Here is a 20,515-nt window from a genome sequence, read left to right on the forward strand (position 1 = left end):
TACATTCATAACATACTCTATTTGAAATGTATGTTACTTTCACAGGAAATATACAGCACACTAGACAGATAAACAGACATACAAACAGATTTACGGACAGACAGACATACAAATAGATTTACAGACAGACAGAAAGATAGATAGACAGACAGTCAGAGAGAGATAGACAGACAGACAGATGATAAACAGACAGACAGGTGTATAAACAGACATATAGACAGACAGAAAGACATACAGATAGACAGATTTACAGACAGACAGTCAGACAGGCAGTGAAAGACAGACAGACATACAAATAGATTTACAGATAGACAGACATACAAATAGACTGACAGACAGATAGATGATAGATAAACAGACAGACAGGTGTATAGACAGACATACAGATAGACAGACATACAAATATATTTACAGACAGACAGTCAGACAGGCTGCGAGAGAAAGACAGACAGACATACAAATAGATTTACAGACAGATAGATAGATAGAAAGACATTCAGATAGAGAGACATACAAATAGACTGACAGACCGACAGACAGACAGACAGTCAAACAGGCAGAGAGAGATAGATGGACAGACAGACAGACAGATAGAAATACAAATAGATTTACAGACAGCCAGTCAGTCAGACAGGCAGAGAGAGAAAAACACAGACAGACAGACAGATAGATAGATAGATAAACTCAGCAAAAAAAAATAAACGTCCCTTTTTCAGGACACTGTATTTTAAAGATAATTTTGTAAAAATCCAAATAACTTTACAGATCTTTATTGTAAAGGGTTTAAACAATGTTTTCCATGCTTGTTCAATGAACCATAAACAATTAATGAACATGCACCTGTGGAACGGTCATTAAGACACTAACAGCTTACAGACGGTAGGCAATTAAGGTCACAGTTATAAAAACTTAGGACACTAAAGAGACCTTTCTACTGACTCTGAAAAACACCAAAAGAAAGAGGCCCAGGGTCCCTGCTCATCTGCGTGAATGTGCCTTAGGCATGCTGCATGGAGGCATGAGGACTGCAGATGTGGCCAGGGCAATGAATTGCAATGTCTGTACTGTGAGACGCCTAAGACAGCGCTACAGGGAGACAGGAAGGACAGCTAATCATCCTCGCAGTGGCAGACCACGTGTAACAACACCTGCACAGGATCGGTACATTCGAATATCACACCTGCGGAACAGCTACAGGATGGCAACAACAACTGCCCGAGTTACACCAGGAATGCACAATCCCTCCGTCAGTGCTCAGACTGTCCGCAATAGGCTGAGAGAGGCTGGACTGAGGGCTTGAAGGTGTGTTGTAAGGCAGGTCCTTACCAGACATCACCGGCAACAACGTCGCATATGGGCACAAACCCACCTTCGCTCAGTGCTCATCACTGACGAGTCGTGGTTTTGTCTCACCAGGGGTGATGGTTGGACTTGCATTTATCGTCTAAGGAATGAGCGTTACACCGAGGCCTGTACTCTGGAGCGGGATCGATTTGGAGGTGGAGGGTCCGTCATGGTCTGGGGCGATGTGTCACAGCATTATCGGACTGAGCTTGTTGTCATTGCAGGCGATCTCAATGCTGTGCGTTACAGGGAAGACATTCTCCTCCCTCATGTGGTACCCTTCCTGCAGACTCATCCTGACATGACCCTCCAGCATGACAATGCCACCAGCCATACTGCTCGTTATGTGTGTGATTTCCTGCAAGACAGGAATGTCAGTGTTCTGCCATGGCCAGCGAAGAGCCCGGATCTCAATCCCATTGAGCACGTCTGGGACCTGTTGGATCGGAGGGTGAGGGCTAGGGCCATTCCCCCCAGAAATGTCCGGGAACTTGCAAGTGCCTTGGTGAAAGAGTGGGGTAACATCTCACAGCCAGAACTGGCAAATCTGGTGCAATCCATGAGGAGGAGATGCACTGAAGTACTTAATACAGCTGGTGGCCACACCAGATACTGACTGTTACTTTTAATTTGGACCCCCCCCTTTGTTCAGGGACACATTATTCCATTTCTGTTAGTCACATGTCTGTGAAACTTGTTCAGTTTATGTCTTAATTGTTGAATCTTTTGATGTTCATACAAATATTTACACATGTTAAGTTTGCTGAAAATAAAAGCAGTTGAAAGTGAGAGGACATTTCTTTTTTTGCTGAGTTTAGATAGATAGATAGATAGATAGATAGGTGTATAGACAGATAGGCAGATTGAAAGGCATTCAGATAGACATACATACAAATAGATTGACAGACAGATAGATGATAGATAAACAGACAGACAGGTGTATAGACAGACATACAGACAGACAGAAAGACATACAAATAGATTTACAGACAGACAGACAGACATACAAATAGATTTACAGACAGACTGTTTTGAGATAATTAATTACCTGAGGGGTATAGTATACCACTAGTTTACTGTTGACTTCTGAAGGTTCTCCATCCGCTTTAAATAGAGAAACATTATTGGGACCTGCCATGCAAAAGAAAGTGAGACAAAGCGAGATAGAAGGTTTTTATGTGTATGAATACACAGCAGGGTCACACTTTAACACCATGCTTTTTTCTGTGTGGTTGGTACAGTGTATTTTTCCTTAACGAGTGCAGTATGCATCACATTTTTTGTACCTGCAGTGAAGAGTGCTCGGACCTGAGCAGGCTGCAGAGCTTCATGGCAGATGAACGCTGTGGCTAAAAGGCCACCCAGTGATGAGGGCGAGCCCCACGCTGTGTCCTGTAGCCCTGCAGGGATGGTGTGAACCTGGCAGTCTTGTCCCACCCCCGGCCGGCTACCTGTGGCTGCTGCAAAAGCAGCTGGGAAGGACTGGGAGCGGGCGAGGGTGGGAGGTCCTGTATGAGGTGCAAATGCCAGTTCAGAGGGTGAGTGGGATGGGTTGGGAAGGGTGGGAGAGGTAGTCATGGTGGTAGTGGTCCGGTGACCAGCTGATCCAATGCAGCAGGATGTGAAAGGCTGAGAGGTAGATAGTTAAGCAGATGAATGAAACAAGTTTTTAAATTAAACATTGGGTGTGTTTACATGCACAATCTTACCCTGATCATGCTTAATAACCTGACCTACATGTAAGGTCATGTAAATGCCTCAAACTTTTTTTAATTTGTTTTTATCAGGGTAAGCTAATGAACTGTTGATTTTTGCCCATTACACCGATTTCGCTCTGCATGTAAACAACTTTACGAACTTTTGCGGCCTATACTAATGGCTCCAGCATACCTAAAATCATTTCTGCAGAGCTACGTGCCCACTAGAAGCCTGCGGTCGGCTTAGGAACGTCGCCTTGTTGTACCAACACAAAGAGGCACCAAAAAAACTTTCCCGGACTTTCGGCTTCATCATACCACGTTGGTGGAATGACCTTCCCAACTCAATCCGTGAAACTGACTCACTTTCTGTCTTCTGGCTAAAAACACATCTTTTCCATGAGCACTTAACCAGTCACTTAAAAAAAAAAAAAAAAAAAAAAAAAAAAAGTTGCACTTTAATCTGTTTTGAATGCTTTTCTGATGCTAGTGAAACTTTGTAATATGTCACTTTTCGTACCACTGTCTCCTTAAGATGATTCGCTTATGTTTTCCTCTTTTGTAAGTCGTTTTGTATAAAAGCGTCTGCCAAATGAATAAATGAATAAAATGTAAATGTACTAAGCAGTACAACCAGAGAAAAACATGCTAATTTCAAATCTCATGTAAACACAGTTATCTTCTGTTTTCCAGTTTTTTTTAGACTGGGAGGATTTTTAATAGATAGCAGAGCATTGTTGTGCATGTAAACACACTCATGGAGGGCTATGAATCGTAATTTTTTCCCCGTCTCACCTCGTTCAGTGACGGAAACCGCAGAGGTGCTGTCTTACACAGATCTCCATCCACATAGACAGTGACCACATTCTGTCCAAAGGGGCGACGACCAGGAACATGAACTATGGCTACTGAGTGCTAGAGTGAAGAAAACATGATAAGAATGAAAAAATGGCCAAAGAATGATACTAGTAATTCAGTCACAGTTTTAGTTCAGTCAGTGAACTGGCCAATATATAAACAAATATAAAGCTGGCCAATGATTGAGCCAATGTTGAGCTGGTCGAGATTCTAAAACAACTTTTGGGGAAATTTTCCAATGCATGGCTTATTAACAGATTTCTCTGTATAATAAGCTGGGATAGGAGATATCTAAGTACTTTAACATAAAACATTACACACTTCATCTTTAAATGTTATTTAATGTACTGTATAAGGGTGTATGTAAATGGGTTAGACACTGACCCAGGCGCAGTCATTGAGTGGGTTGTCTGGCAAGGAAACAGCCATGTACTCCTTTTTCGTACATACTGCCACCACAAGAACTCCTTCTGTGGTGAAAAAAGCCTCAAAGCCAGTACCACTTGCTGTGAAGAAACTACACACAGGACACAACACAGCATTGAAAGGTATAAATACAAACAAAACACAAAAGCGGCTGACATATAAGGCTGAAATCAGAATGAGTTTCCTTCACCAATAGCATCACCTTTTAATACGGCAAGTATCCAGTATTGCTAGAGTACTAGATTAATGCAAGTCTGTGCAAAAAAAATTTTTTTTTATCAATGTGAGGATCTACAGTGGGGACCAAAAGTCTAAAAAGGAATAGTGAAAATGCTTCTATTTTGATATTTCTTATTAAAAAAATACATTTCCCTTTACAAATTACAGTATATTATCAGAATAACAATTTTGGTGTGTCCCCCTTCTGCTTTAATGACAGCATGCACTGAAGCTGCCATAGACTCCACAAGTTTGTGCAAAACATGATGATCCATGTCATCCGGCATGATTAAAGAATGTGCCAAAGAGCATCTAGGAAATATGACCTTTTGTACAAAAGAGCTAACACGATCAACGTCACAATTTGCTTTAATTTAAATAGTGACCTAGAATTAGTACCAAATCTGAAATATTTTCATTTGTTTTTACATCAGAACATTTTTTTGTTTAATATGGAGCCTCTAAGAGGACAGGGTGAGTTTTGCCCTCGTAATAAGTTTTGCGTTCTCTCGCAATAGTTTGCGTTCCTTCTCAAAAGTTTTACGTTCCCTCGCAATAAATGTTGTGTTCCCCCACAATAGTTTTGCGTTCCCTTGCAATAGCTTTGTGTTCCCTCGCAATAAGTTTTGCATGCCCTCTCAATAATTTGACCATGGTTTTACTACAGTAACCATATTTTAACCTTGATATTCGTAGTAAAATCAGTAATAATACAGTAAAATGAAAACTATGATAATCATACTACAAATACTATGGTATTTAAGCTAAAAAAAAAATTGTGTAAAACAATTAAGAGAATGTTTAAAATTGAGGTGTTTAAAAAGTATGAAAGAATGGGTTGGTAGGAACATTGTATTATGTATATATATACATATGTTTGTATAAATGCACATGTGTCATGTAGAAATTAAGCAGTTAAAGCAAACGCTAAATTTTGTTCAATTTGATTCAAATAATTTTTTTGTTAGGGTGAAGTTACATTTATAAATATTACATAGCCCTTTTACTCTTATTTTTTCTTTATATTTTCTTAGTTTTGTTGTGAGTTGTGAATAGGACTGTAAATGGAAATATTTAATGAGAGAATAAAAAACTAGAGAGGTAAAAGGGTAGGCATAAAAAGGTTTGGCTTCAGCCTATTCCTTTTTGAACATTTAAAAAAAAATACATATGATGTTATAACAACAAATAAATAAATAAAAATGAAATAATACAGTATACTGTACAAAACTGCCAAAAAACATGGTTGCTTAACTTACTTTTCATAGTTACTACAATATTACTATATAAAAGCATGGTTAATGCCAAAAAACAACACATGGTTAGCCTACAACAGTCTTGGTTACTACAATATTACTATAGAAAAATGCTTTCCACCAAAAACTACGGTTACAGTCTACAACTATAGTAAAACCATAGTTAAATTATGGTATTTGTATAGTAAACCCTAATAACCACAACATTATGGTTTTTATTATCATAGTTTCATTTTTCAGTATTTTTACTATGGTTTCACCATAAAACCTTTATTGCAAGGGAACGCAAAACTATTGTTGGGGCATGCAAAACTTATTGCGAGGGAACGCAAACTATTGCGAGAGAACGCAAAACTTATTGCGAGGACACGCAAAACTATTAAAATAATAAATAAAAAAAATCCCACCCTGTCCTCTTAAGGGCTCCGTAGTTTTACATTTTCAAAATACTAAAACTATGTATTGCCATGTTTAAATTCAAAATTGAATAGCAGATTTTCAATGAACACACTGTATGCTCCTTTTTCTACAGATAAGGAAACAAAACACACCTGTAAAGCTGTTTCCTACGTGGGCCCTTTGCCATGCGGACTGCGCTGTCAGGGTTTGTCAGGTGGGATTCTGAGAAGTGGTGTTGAGGAGATGGAAAGTCCGTGTTAAGGCACAGCCAAGCATGGAAGGCAAAAGCGTTCCCTGGCCAGCGCTGGATAGCTGGCACCATAACACCCGCCATAGGGGGCATAAGGTCAAAATACTGCAAAGCGCTGCGCCCGCACTCCCCGCGGGCGGCCATGGCGTAAAGTACTCTCACCACACGCCCGCAGTACGGGTGTGGCGGCGCACCAGGCTCGGTCCGCAAGAGCCTTAGTAGACCCTTCAGTTCACGAGGCCGCAGAGAGAGTGACCCCAGGTCCTGCAGCAGACCAAGGAGGGCATCCGCGCACTGTCGGTCGAGCCGCTCTGGGGATTCGGAGAGCACCTCCAGCAGAGCCCCTACCATTCCTACCTCCACGGCTACAGTGCGGCAGGATAAGGTGCCTCGACAGATGGCCGCCAGCCATTGGGACACCAGCAGCTGCAGAGAACGAGAGCCCAGATCAGGCAACCACTGCAGCAGCAGAAGCAGGGGCTGTTCATTACTGATCCCCAACTGCATGGCCTGGGAATGCTCTCCTTCCACAGCCTGAGATGAACATGAAAAAAAGAAAAGGACAAAGCAAAAAGTCACAATCTGAGAAAAACACAGTGTCCTAAAACTGCCTTGTCATGCTATCAGAATTCTTGTAAATATGAATTTTCTACTTGTAACTTGCACATGAACGCTCCCTCAAGTCATCATTATGACTGTGAAACTCAGAGATAGTTTTGATACCCGAGTTGGGAGGAGACATAAACTTTCATTATGCCCGAGGACAGTACAGTTTCTGTAGTGAATGATAGATTTTATTGTTATTTTTCTAAATGCAGCTATATTGTTTTAGCTTGCCGTTTCAAGCTCCATGTAAAATAAACTGCTTTTATTAGTCCACTTATAAGAGTCCTTATCTCATGTGAGTGTACTTTTTCTCGAGAAAAAATTACTGAGTGCACCTTTAAGCTGACTAAATGGTAAGAGGTAGGTAAAACGGAGGTCACATCGTCTTTGATAAAACTTATTTTGCTGTTTGAGTCAGTCTCTCCTCACTCACCATGTTCATCAGCTCCTGCAGGAGTCTTTTGGTGGGCTGTCCTTGGCTTTTCAACACATCAAACAACTGCGAGTAGCCAATCCGCTCCTTAAAGACCTCCTTGGGAGACAAACCACACAAAACTACAGTCACGCACAGTATACAATGAAAGTTTTTAACAACCTGTGACAAAAAGTACACCAAATCACAAAAGGAACAGTACAAAGCAGCAGAACTTTTTTAATGTGAAATCAGGTTATTCGAGGAGCATTCAATATCATGGAAACCAGGATTTTATTTTCCTTTTTGTTCTTTTGAAATAAAGGCATTAAAGGGATAGTTCAACCAAAAATGAAAATTCTCTTATCATTTACCCTCATGCCATCTACACATTCACTTCCAGATTCTGGTGTGGAAGTGACTTTCACTTTCACATTCAGCCATCTACTGGTTGGGGCTGGTCAAATGTGGAGATTTATAGTAAAAAAAGGACAAATACTGATCTGTTTCTCACCCTCACCTATCAATTCACTTCTGAAAACATGGATTTAACCACTGGAATCATGTTGATTAATTTTATGCTCCCTTTCTGTCTTTTTTGGACCTTCTAAGTTCTGGTCATCATTCACTTGCATTGTATGGACCTACAGAGCTGAGATATTCTTCTTAGAGTCTTTGTTTGTGTTCTGCAGAAGAAAAAAAGTCATACATATCTAAGATGGCATGAGGGTGAGTAAATGATTAGAGAATTTTCATTTTTGGGTGAACAATCCCTTTAAATAAAAGAGTAGGATGTACTATGTAGATATACTCTAATTTTCACAATGCAAAGCCACCCAAAATTAGGCCAGACTCAACAGATTTTACTGTGTACCAGTCAGAATGTTTTCCAAAGAGGCTGTCATTGAAGGATGGGGAAGTGCAGACTATATCGGACCAACACCAAACCCACAGCTCGTGTGATTAAATGTTGTTACTCATTTGACAAGCAGAAATGTTAGCCATTCATAAGAGAGGGCATTTACGTACAGAAGAAGTTTAAAAACAGCATGTTTAATTTTTAGGGTTGGAGAGATGGTAATGGAAATGGCCATGAAAAACTAACATATGGCTAAATGATTGTTTTTGGTGCATGAAACCTTAATTAACATTATAAGTGGACTACAAAGAAAAAAGCGATAAAAATGTAGGCTATTGCCCCTTTAATGATCTTATAAGTTTTGGATACTTTTAGACATGATAAATAACTGTCACTGTGCAACATGAAATATTGGAGGAAATTAATGTCGTTGCGTTACCACGGGTGACCTGGTTCTGGTTCAAATGTGCTGATAAGATGAAACACACACATGTATGGGGCACATTTATCTTGTGCAAGCACTTTGACTTATCACGCTGAAAAGATGACAGACATCTGTGAGCTGACCTTTCACAGATTTTAGGAGAAACATGAATGTGGGAGAAGAGGAGAGGAGGAGTGAGAAATTAATACATGAAGACATGTCATACCTTGGCAGAGGGCGAGTTGCTCATAATGGCGGTGAGGACTCGAATGGCGTGTACTGTGATGCAATCAGAGCCCTTTTCCCAGACCTACACACACACATATGTACTTCATTAAGGTCACAATAAACATATTCACATATTCTCACATGTTAAAGGAATAGGTCACCTGAAAAAGAACATTCTGCCATTATTTACTCACCTTCATGTCGTTTCAAACCTGTACAGTAAGCTCTTATATTTTCCTGCTGAACACTTAAGAAAAGTTTGGAAGAATGCGATCTTTTCCATACAACATTAGTTCACAGTAACAACATCTGTCAAGCCCCAAAAAGCACAATAAAACACCATAAGAGTATCATAAAGGTAGTCCATATGATTCGTGCACTATATTGCAAGTCTTCAGAAGCCATCCGATACCTTGAGGAGATAGTGTGAGGAACAGACCAAAATTTAAGTCATTTTTCACTAAAACCTTCTCCTCTGCTGCAGTTCTCAAATGCCATTCCCTATCCTGCATATTTGAACTACCGCAATGCGATCATCCATGTGACACGAATCAATGATGTTTGGTGTCAATGATGTCAAACCTTGCAGACGCATCCATGTACAATTTTAAAATCCAATCCAACACAAATGCGTTTTCAGAACTTTGCGGGTGTGAAGAGAACTTTAATTTCAGTCTTTTCTTCTGTTCCTCACACAAAGCTATCATTTGAGTTTGATTTGGAATATAGTGCACTTTATTGTGCTTTTACGTTTTTTTTGTTTTTTTGTTTTTTTTTTGTCTTTTCAAGATTATTTTTCTTCAAAAATACTTGTTTGGAACGACATGGTGGTGAGCAAATGACATAAAATTTTTTGCATGAACTATTCCGTTAAGTAGAGAGAGCAGCATGCAAGGTAACAATGTTCATAAACTCTAAACATTCCTCCTTGAAGTGCATGTGATTTAACTCAAGAAATGAATACAAAGTACTGTTAAGAATAAAAATAAAGAGTCCAAAACATGCACTTTATACTAATGTGTGGTTTTATCACTTTCAAACATCAAATATTTACCACCACAAATATCCTCCACCAAAGACCACCAAGAAAAACACTGCAACTGTTACACCCACATCACCATAGTGAGACTAGACATGCCAAACATCTAGAAAGCCACTGAACGCTGCAAGACAGCATGCAAGGTGACACGACCTCACAAGTACATCCAAAGAACTTCACACACAGTCACACTTCTCCCCCACACACGGACCCACACAAAACCACCAACAGCAGGACCCCCAGCCTCCAACTCCACACACACAATGCACTATGGTGATACCATTGTACAGGGATGGTATCAGATTATAAATATCCATGGTAGAATGATAAAAAAAAAACATGGTAGTGTATAATTACCATATGCATAGACAATACAAGTCAAAAGGTTTGAAACACTGACTGAATTTATGTTTCTTGTGTTCATAAAAACCTTTTGATCTAAAGGCTTGTGATTACTGTATATTCTTGTTTTGTAGACACATTTAAATTGTGCCTATCTATTAATTTCTTAACATTAATTTAATTTTTATTTTTTAAAGGATGACCGGATAGTGAAGGAAAGGCCGGCAACAAGTTCCCAGTATGGTACTATTCAACATGGGAACTCCTTCAATACAGTTTAAGCAAGCAAGGATGCACCTCGTGATTGAGATAATACCAATAGTGTGCTTTTAGGAATCTGAAATATAAGATAGTACATACTTTCAGTTGTGTTATTTCATAGTTTTATTGACTATTTTATTTAACTACTATTTTTAAATGTGGAAAAACGGTAATAACAAAGAATGAGATGGAGATGGGTCTAAACTTTTGAATGGTAGTATACCATGGTATTTACATGGTAGTCCAAGGTACAATCACTACCATGGTATTTGCATCATGGTAATGTCCAAATACCATAGTGTTACTATGGTACAATGTCCAAAAACAATGGTAATACCATGTTTTTTTATTTTGTTTTTTGCTAGAGAAATGGTGTTTTGTAGGTTTGATATTTCATTTGCTACTTTGTCAACTGTCAATAACTGACAAATGCAATGACGTGTGCATGTACGCAGCTTTGCTATGTTCACCATAAAAACACCAATAATCTTTGCATGTTTGTGGAACAGTGTAGAGTAGGTTTTTGTTTGATCACATGTTGTGCAGTCAGCAGTTCTTGCTTGTATGTTTATCTGCGTGTTTTTGTCAGTTGAGTGATGGTGAGTTTCCTGCTGAAAAACACTGCACTGATCAGCGGTGAAGGGAAATTACCTGCTCCACTTCGGCCTCAGTGAGCAAACGTGTGGTAAGGTCACATTGGCCATCACACTCCACCCTAAACCTGCTGCTCTGATACAACTGCAGGGCGTATACACATATACACACACACACACACACACACACACACACACACACACACACACACACACACACACACACACACAGTCACGAACACAAAGATGAACACAAGTGAGTCAGAGATAAAGCAAGCAACCAGAAATACAACTTCATGACAGATAAAGCAAAAAGAAATGAAAGATAATAGACAAAACAAGAGAAGCTCTTTGTAATCCTCATTACACAACATAACAGTTACAACAAAGTCAAAACCACCCAGACTACCCAAATCAACTGTAATCATACACCAGTGTTCGGAAGTAACCAACTAAACGTAGCGATACTACTGACTACATTTTTCAGCAATGTGACAGTAGTTTAGCTGTTTCCAGCTACTTTTAGAAGCTACTTTTTTACTGTGTAGCATGACATAACACTACATCACAGGTTTAGTAACACTGCACACACAGCTTTCCAGCCAAGCATACTAAGGCATAATCAAACACACTCTCAAATTGTTTTCCTTCTCTTAAGCAGCACTAGATTTGTAGTCTGTAGGAATGTAGTATGCATTTTCGGGAATCTGTTCACTTGGATGGTTTATTTAAATGTATCCATTCAAAAGTCCCCCCCCCCCCCTTTACCCTTATTTTTATTTTTATTTTTTTATGTTGAAATATTTTGTTAAAATTCTGCTGTGTTTTCAATGTAATATATACAGTAAATTAGGTTGGTTCATATTTTTATATTTACTAGGGCTGGGAAATTAATTTCTGCGATTAATAGTTTCACACATAAAAAAATGAATGCAATTAATGCAGTATTTGTGTTTTTTTTTTACTTTCTGAAACTTCACTAATGTTTTTTCCCAGTTCCTGTGGGTAAAATTGGCATATATACATTTCCAGGAGGTACATGCTCGACTCGACTGCACATGAAACTGATTGTGTGGAGCAGTGCACTCTTATTCATTACGCGAGGCAGATGTCCCGGGCATAAAAACATGGGAGCGGATTTACTGTACAGAGAATGGAGACTTGGCTGCGGTTTCTCTTCTCATCACTTGAAAATGCTCACTCACTGTCATCTGAACCAGTGTCAAAAGCGAAACCGTGCAAGAGAGACCCTGTGTGTGTGTGATCAGGGGTGTAAAAAGTACTCAGAAATTATACTAAAGTGAAAGTATGGATACTGAGTGAAAACGTTACTCAATTAAAAGTCCAAGTATCTAGCCAAAAACATACTTGAGTGAAAGTAAAAAATTATTCACATTAAATTGTACTTAAGTATTAAAAAACGAACTTTTTTCCTAGCTAGAATGAAATCAAGAGAGGAGATTGTGTGAGAGAGGATGTTGTGAAATTCGATTGGTTTAAGTCGCCTTTTTACTGTCTCCAATGACTGTCATATTTCTCCCCCAGTGGCATTCACTACCTGGTCAAAGAATCAAGTTAAAATAACTATATTTTTGCAAAATGATTTTTATGTGGCCTACTGTATGTAACACGGAAATTTTCTGGTGGAATGAACACTAGAGGCGCTAAAACAACACTGACTTTTATCCCCTTTCATTCAAATCACGAGTAAAACGGCAGATTATCAGTTCATAAACACTTAATTTTTGCTCTTTTCCTCACACAATGCTATCTCATGACATCTAAACACTTATACTATAGAGCATGACTAAATTTACAAGCTTGTTTAAGTGTAATCAAATTGTGCTGTAGCTCAACTGAGAGTGTTGCACATAAAAGGACCAGGGTATGAATCCTGAAAAGTAAGCGAGTCGACACGTGAGCCAAAAGTGTAAAAGAAGCACCACAAAATGACATGGTTGCTTCAGAAATTGTGTTTTTTCATGTTCATTGCCATTTGCTTTTTTAGAACACTATCAGTTAGGTTTAGGGTAGGGAGGTCAGTTTTGTTGATTTAAATCTTGATAGAACATGAACCTTAAAAATCTCATCTGTTCGGGAGAACATTTCACCCGCTTTTAGCGTCACACAGTGGACATTTCACTTCGAAACTGCCCTGAGACGTGTAATGAACCACATAATTTTATTTAGCAAAAATGTTGCCACAGTCACGCAATGTTCATTCCATGGGAGAAGGCACTCACGAATTGCGATGTCAGAGCACCTAGCCCCTTGAGACATTGAGAAAGAATCAAATGAAGCTTTGAAGAAAGTTAGTAATGTTGTTGGTTTTGTGAATTTTTTCTGAGGTTTGCTACCAAACCTTGCTGTTGAGTATATGGATGAACTCAATAAAATTCATAATTAATACTTACTCAAATTCCATTATTTTTATTTTTTTTATCATTATTATCATCATTATCATTTCTGGATTTATGGTTATTATTATAATTAATAGTTGCCTAACAACCACAACAATAATTCAGCAAATAAGGAGTAGAAATTAATAGATATGTTTTAAATATGAAGGCAAATATAGAAATAAATGACATGTACACATTTAATTACAAAAGCCCTTTGAAATTTTATACTGTATATTTGCAATGTGAATGCATTTTGATATCATAACTGTCCAATCTTCAGAAGTAGCAAGTGTTTAGAATAAAGTTTAGGACAAAAACCATCAGTGTTTCTCACTTCGTGCTCATAGATTTAAATGAATACATCACATTCAGTCGAGCGGTCACATACAGTGTTTCGCACAAATATTTCAATGTATCCGAAGCTCAAATCAGATCTGAAATTCCGCCTCTGCAGATAGTCAGAACTCCATACATCCGCCGTGCAACACTCTGTCGTCAGACGGATGCAGTGAAAAGCAGCTTTAGTCCAGTAAGTTGAAAGAAAATGATCTGCAAAAATGTAGTGAATACTTTTCAAATTTAAATAAAATTGTAGGAGTCAAAAAGTACTATTTTATCTTTGGAAATGTAATTAAGTAAAAGTACAAGTATTCAGTTTAAATTGCACTCGACTAAATTACAAATCCCCCAAAATAACTTAAGTATAATACTTTTAATTACTTTACATCCCTGTATGTGATGGAGGCTAAACGGCAGCCAAAGAAAATAATAACTTTATGTTTTATATCTGTACTGTATGTATTGTGTCTAATAATGCATTGGCAATGTACACTTACGTTTCTCTTGCCAATAAAGCTTGACATGAAATAAATCTGCCCATTTGATCCTATTATTATAAAACTCCACTTGAAAATTGGCAGATTTTGCCCAACTTTAAATTACAGCATGTCAGCTCATTTTATGGCATGTATACATATTCTTGTATATACTTGTACATTTTGAAGATTTATACCTGTGGAAAATAATCTCTATCTGAAAAAAAAAAAAAAAAAAAAAAACTTTTCAACTTTTTTGAGACAAAGTATAAGTTAAATATATTTATGATTATATTTTAATGTTTGTTTTAATATACCATATACCATTGCTATTAATCACAGAAAACTGTTGCTTTTTTAAACTGATTCACAGCTCTAACATTTAGTGTAAATATGTCTGTATTTATGTTTATATATCAAGTTTAATGCAGTTACCCTTATTGTTTCTATCCCAGATAAATACTGCTATGAATGCAAAAATGTTATGTTCTTATATGTTATGTTATTTTATATGTTATATTACATATCATCTGAGAGTACATCTGTACTTTTTTATTTTTTTATTTTCTCCCCAATTCCCAATGTGCTTTAGGTCCTTGTGGTGGTGTAGTGACTCGCCTCAATCCGGGTGGCGGAGGACGAATCTCAGTTGCCTCCGCATCTGAGACAGTCAATCCACGCATTTTATTATGTGGCTTGTTGAGCGCGTTACCGCGGAGACCTAGCACGTGTGGAGGCTTCACGCTATTCTCCACGGCATCCATGCACAACTCACCACGTGCCCCACTGAGAGCGAGAACCACATTATAGCGACCGCGAAGAGGTTAATCCAAAGTGACTCTACCCTATCTAGCAACCGGGCAATTTGGTTGCTTAGGAGACCTGCCTGGAGTCACTCAGCACGCCCTGGATTCGAAATTGCGACTCCAGGTGTGGTAGTCAGCATCTTTACTTGCTGAGCTATCCAGGCCCCTACATCTGTACTCTGAACCAAAAATAATTTTGCCCAATGTACTTAGCTACTTTGTAGTGTACTTTGAATGACTTTTTCAAATGGATAATTTGTTTAACATTACTGTACTATATATAATGAGTTGTTTGTAGTTTGGGAAGTTCCCCAACATCATATAATGTAACCACTGCAAATCTGTGGTTCAGATTAGTCAAATCGAATCCAGTAGTCTGCTTGCTATCTTTAGGAACAAACATCTACAGACCATCTTATTTCCATTGCCAGTCACAAGACTTGTTTGGATTCTCAGGACTGTTTGTAAAAATGGTAAAACCCTGCAGTGGATATCTCACAGGGTTTAGTAAGGTGGCATTCTGACCTTGCTGTTCTGGATGAGGCGGAGGATGTGTTCAAAGCAGTTGTTGTTGAGAAAAATGGCCTGCAGCACCGGCCGGTCTGAGCACTGCAGGATCTCTGGGATTGCATCTGTGGGCAAAAGCACAAGAACATTCAGACTTCTTGACCCATTTATCAGGTAAGAAAAACATTCCAGTTATTAAATGAGAGAAACAGCATTGGGAAGTCTGGTTTACCCAGGAAGAAGATATTTCATCTAAATGCAACCAAACTGATGCTTTGTGAAATTTTGCAACTTCTCTATCCACTGAATTGTTTTTAAAAAAAACTGGCTATAATTACACTGAACTTCTGCAATAGGGGTGGAAGTTAAATCGCAAACACAGTATAAATGTATAAATTAACTTCAAACATATCAGACACTGTGATCTGGGTTAAATATTTCATATCAGAAGCAGTTCCATGTTTAATAAAGTGCAAATATGAATGTTGTTGCATTAGAGAACAAAATATCAAACCAAGTGGCCTTAATTTTAAAGACATCACAAAATAAATATTTTATAGTAAATTCTATTAATCAAAATGAATTACATTTACACTACTAAGACAATTATTATTTTTGTCATAACCATGCAGCTCTAATGGTAGTGTTTAATTTAACCCAGTCTGCCTGCCAGAGTAACAGGGCTTAAGGAGTTGTAGTGAGAGATTAGGGTGTATTATGATGTACTGACTCAAAAGTGTTGGGGATTAGGTTAAGCCAAGTGCACACTACAAAACTGAGGCTCATCGCCCTGTGCACACATTAAGACTTAAAGTCACCTCGACTGTAGTTAAGGTCCTGAAATTTTTTCTCACACAAACTTGTGCACATAGCAACAGGAGAGTTAATTTTTGACAACACATCAACAAACAACATGGAGGAAGGGCTTGTTGTTTTTGCACTGATTTGCACAAAACAGGAAAGAATAAAATATGGCTGCTCTCTCACTCGTCAGGACAGTGTACACACCTGTCAGCTGGACTACTAGATTTCAACCCAAGCTGTTGCAGCGTGTCTCACAAATGCACACACTAGAATTGCATCGGTGATGGGCACATGCTGCCACCTGAGACTTCTTGTCGCAAACGCATTAATATGTTAATAAAGTTAATTTTACTTGTCATGCTATCAAAACATTCCTCTATTTTTTGAGCATTCCAACCTTCCCGACATAGAAACATTGGTTCAACCAATTTCACTGGTTTGGGACGGGACTTTCTGCTTGTATAACCAATGGAAGATAGAGGTCATTTTCTGGAATCTGTTTGCAAATAGTGTTTATTTTTGCAATTCTGTTTGGCGACACTTCAATGTCAAACTTCAGCTTTAAATACTGATGGTAAATATGCTCTTACTCAGCATATGTTCGAGCAAGGGGATCAGATTGTCCTCCCAGGCCAGGATATCTTCATGCTGGCTGGCCGGTGGTCGGTTCCAGTTGAGCAGCTGGAAGTAGCTGTCCAGTACAGTCCGGATCTCCAGTTGTCTCTCGGCTGGATTGCTAGAATGCAGGAGGTGGATCATTGCGGTTAGGCACCGCAGGGTCATTTTGAGCAACCCAGGGTCCCTAGGTTCTTTCGGGGATGGGTTGGGACAGAGGCACCAGGAACGAAGCACTGACATCAGGTCCTCCACAGCCTGAGGCGTGATGGAGAGCAGGCCATTCCTCTGGAACACACAAAGGAAAGTGTGTTATGGATTAATTATGGAGTAATGCAATAACAATTCTCAATGAAAAAAACTAAACACATTCCTTTAAGTGATGGAATTCGAATTCAGCATTATCCACTGACACTTTAGAGTGTGTTTAGATGCACACCAATACTCTGGTTCTGGTAATGATCAAAAATGAACTTATTCAAAAAATCCAACAATGCAATTCAACTTTATGATTTGAAATCATAATGAGGCATGCACACAACACTTGTGCACATTCGATAAGCCAGAAAGAACGCCCGTAAAGGTGTTAAAAATCAGAGTAATGGGCAAAAATTCTACGTGTGCCAATCAGTTTATGCTTAAGCCATTTATGACCTAACCCAATAAAGAAAAAACACTTAAGGCGGTGTAAGATCCTGCATATAAACATGCACATTAAGTCAGTTAAGGGAAACTTTATTTATATTCAATGATAAATGTAACATTTACACTTCTGTCTTAAAGGGATAGTTCACCCAAAATTTAAATTTTCTCTCTTCATTTACTCACCCTCATGCCATCCGAGATGTGTATGACTTTCTTTCTTCAGCAGAACACAATTTATGATTTTTAGAAGAATATCTCAGCTCTGTAGGTCCATACAATGCAAGTGAAAGGGTGCCAAAATTTTGACACTCCAAAAAGCACATAAAGGCATCATAAAAGTAATCTATACAATTCCAGTGTTATAATCCATATTTTCTGAAGTGATATGATAGGTTTGGGTGAGAAACAGGTCAATATTTAAGTCCATTTTTGCAAGAAATTCTTCTCCCTGCCCAGTAGGGGGCAGTATGCATAAATAATGTGAATCAACAAAAACACAAGAAGAAGAATGTAAAAGTGATCCATTTCTCACACCTATCATATAGTTTCTGAAGATATAGATTAAACCACTGGAGTCTCATGGATTACTTTTATGCTGATTTATGTGATTTTTGGAGCTTGCATTGTATGGACCAAAAGAACTGAGATATTCTTCTAAAAATCTTCATTTTAGTTCAGCGGATGAAAAACGCATGTGACAACATTGCATTTTTAATGTAAACGCTAAACCATCTTGATGTGTCCGGAATAATGCCTAATTTCAACAAGGGTTATAAACTTTGCCGGTTACGTTAGCTTTAAAAGGAAATAACGGTCTAATCTAAACATTTGGAAAAAACGTATCCGGTTTGCCTGACATTAACATGCAATGACACAGATCATGTGAAGCAAGCCCATCTGGAGTTCAGTTATTATAGGAGCTCGACTATTAGCATTCTGCTCGAAAGGTCATGTTTGTGGTGAGATTACAATTTGTAAGTATATTTATAAGCAGTATTTTGCTGGCTTTATAAGCTTGTTTTTTTAAGCTTTATTCACATTTGACATGCTGATGTAGTGATGGATGTACTGTATGTAGTCACAAGATCAGAAACTCTCTAACAAGTGGATTACCCAAAATTTTTATACCAGTATGTAAACAGAGCCAGAGAGTCTACATTACCTTGCATCCACTTATCACGGCTCCCTGTAGATGCACCAGCCTCAGCACCAGAGCTTCTGGGATTTGTTCACTCTCCTGCAGGCTGTCTGTGAGTGGGTTTAAACAGTCATTCACAAGAATCTAAATTCTGTGCATCTTTTATGCAATCGCCATTGTTGTAAATGTCTATCGTTTTGAGGTGCAAAAAAAAAATCTTTGATAAAAGAAACTGTCCTGAAAAGGGACCGCCTCCCATAGAAAAACACAGCGAGCATCAAATGAATACAGAAAAGCAAAAACTGGTTCAGTATAAAGTGTTCGTTGTTTCCAACTGTTTGACACAGTACCAACATGTCGTTTGCAACAATTTCATCCATAATATAACACATTTTTCACTATAAATCTTTTACATCAGCAGTCTCCTTGGCGATCATGATTTACAAGCTCTTAGTTTACTTCACCTCAAACATTGTGAAGTCCTTTGAGAGGCCTTGACCCTAGAGGCCATGTCCACACTAATACATTTACAAATGTTGCTACATTTACGCCTCTCATCCACACTGGAACAACGTTTTCATCCACCGATAACAAAATCCACATTTGGATTTGGATGGTTTGTCCATTCCCATTAAAAAACAGTGATCACTGCTCTGCATTTGTGGATGGATACAAGTGTTTTGAAAATGCTATATGTGGATGTGGCCTCACAGACAACTAGGACCCACTGTAGTTTGCCTATTAAACAAAACTAGGTGTGGAAGTTAGTCCACAGAACCTAAAATCACTTGAATAAATCTGGCATCACAGTCAGGAATATGTTTTTGGTTTTAGCTATTTACAGTACAATCCTGCTTCACAGACTTGTGCTCCTAGAGACACAAGTTTGTATCTGGCCTTCGTCATGTCCCGATACCACCCCACCCCCCCCCAGGCCATAAAATGTACAAAAAGAACTTCAGGAGTATGCAGAAACCTTCCTATATGTCTATATGGTAAGCTGCTTCCTCACGCTACAAGTCTAGACAGAGTATAACTCTTCTGAGATCACACAAACTAACAGTGGAACCTCAGGATCTGCTATTAAACATGTCATAATCAGCTATCACTTAAAAAAGGACAACTAATGCTTTGAAATCGAGAACATTTAATGGCAAATAACATGACAAAACAGAGATCTTAAATCACTATGGATTCAGACTTTAGGGATCAGATCTCTCACTCTTTTCAAACAACAAGGCATGTTATCTCCTGGGAGGCAGGATGTGTGAAACCTCCAAGGATGTGATGGAACGCACATGTATGACGTTAGAGGGAGTAAACAGGGGGTTAAAGATTGCCTTTGGAGGCAGGAGTGGGTAACGTACCGTGGAAGAGCACAGGAAGCTCCTCTGGCAGAACAAGAGGGGAGAATTTATACTTGCTTCTCTCCAGCATACTGACCTCCTCCCTGAAAAACACACACACACACACACACACACACACACACACATCAGAGCTCTTCATGGTAGCACGTAAGAATTTACTAAAGCAATAAGCCAGAGATGGTGCACAACAGTGCTTTTGCTGG

The 20,515-nt window shown here is 38.6% G+C and overlaps 1 protein-coding gene across 2 annotated transcripts in view; it reads right to left on the reverse strand.

Moving 5' to 3' along the window:
* LOC127452800 (neurobeachin-like protein 2) overlaps positions 1–20,515 on the reverse strand; it is an 88,558-nt gene that overhangs the window by 43,222 nt on the left and 24,821 nt on the right. For both annotated transcript variants that reach the window (XM_051718521.1, XM_051718522.1), the window contains exons 6-16: positions 20,313–20,395; positions 18,970–19,055; positions 17,138–17,450; positions 15,762–15,868; positions 8,977–9,060; positions 7,489–7,587; positions 6,352–6,983; positions 4,284–4,416; positions 3,837–3,956; positions 2,631–2,973; positions 2,393–2,475 (exon numbers count right to left, since the gene is read on the reverse strand). In XM_051718521.1, coding sequence (XP_051574481.1) covers positions 2,393–2,475; positions 2,631–2,973; positions 3,837–3,956; positions 4,284–4,416; positions 6,352–6,983; positions 7,489–7,587; positions 8,977–9,060; positions 15,762–15,868; positions 17,138–17,450; positions 18,970–19,055; positions 20,313–20,395 — 2,083 coding nt within the window. The remainder of the gene's footprint in view (positions 1–2,392; positions 2,476–2,630; positions 2,974–3,836; positions 3,957–4,283; positions 4,417–6,351; positions 6,984–7,488; positions 7,588–8,976; positions 9,061–15,761; positions 15,869–17,137; positions 17,451–18,969; positions 19,056–20,312; positions 20,396–20,515) is intronic.

This window comes from Myxocyprinus asiaticus, chromosome 15 (genome assembly GCF_019703515.2).
Source record: "Myxocyprinus asiaticus isolate MX2 ecotype Aquarium Trade chromosome 15, UBuf_Myxa_2, whole genome shotgun sequence".
Taxonomy (NCBI): Eukaryota; Metazoa; Chordata; class Actinopteri; order Cypriniformes; family Catostomidae; genus Myxocyprinus; species Myxocyprinus asiaticus.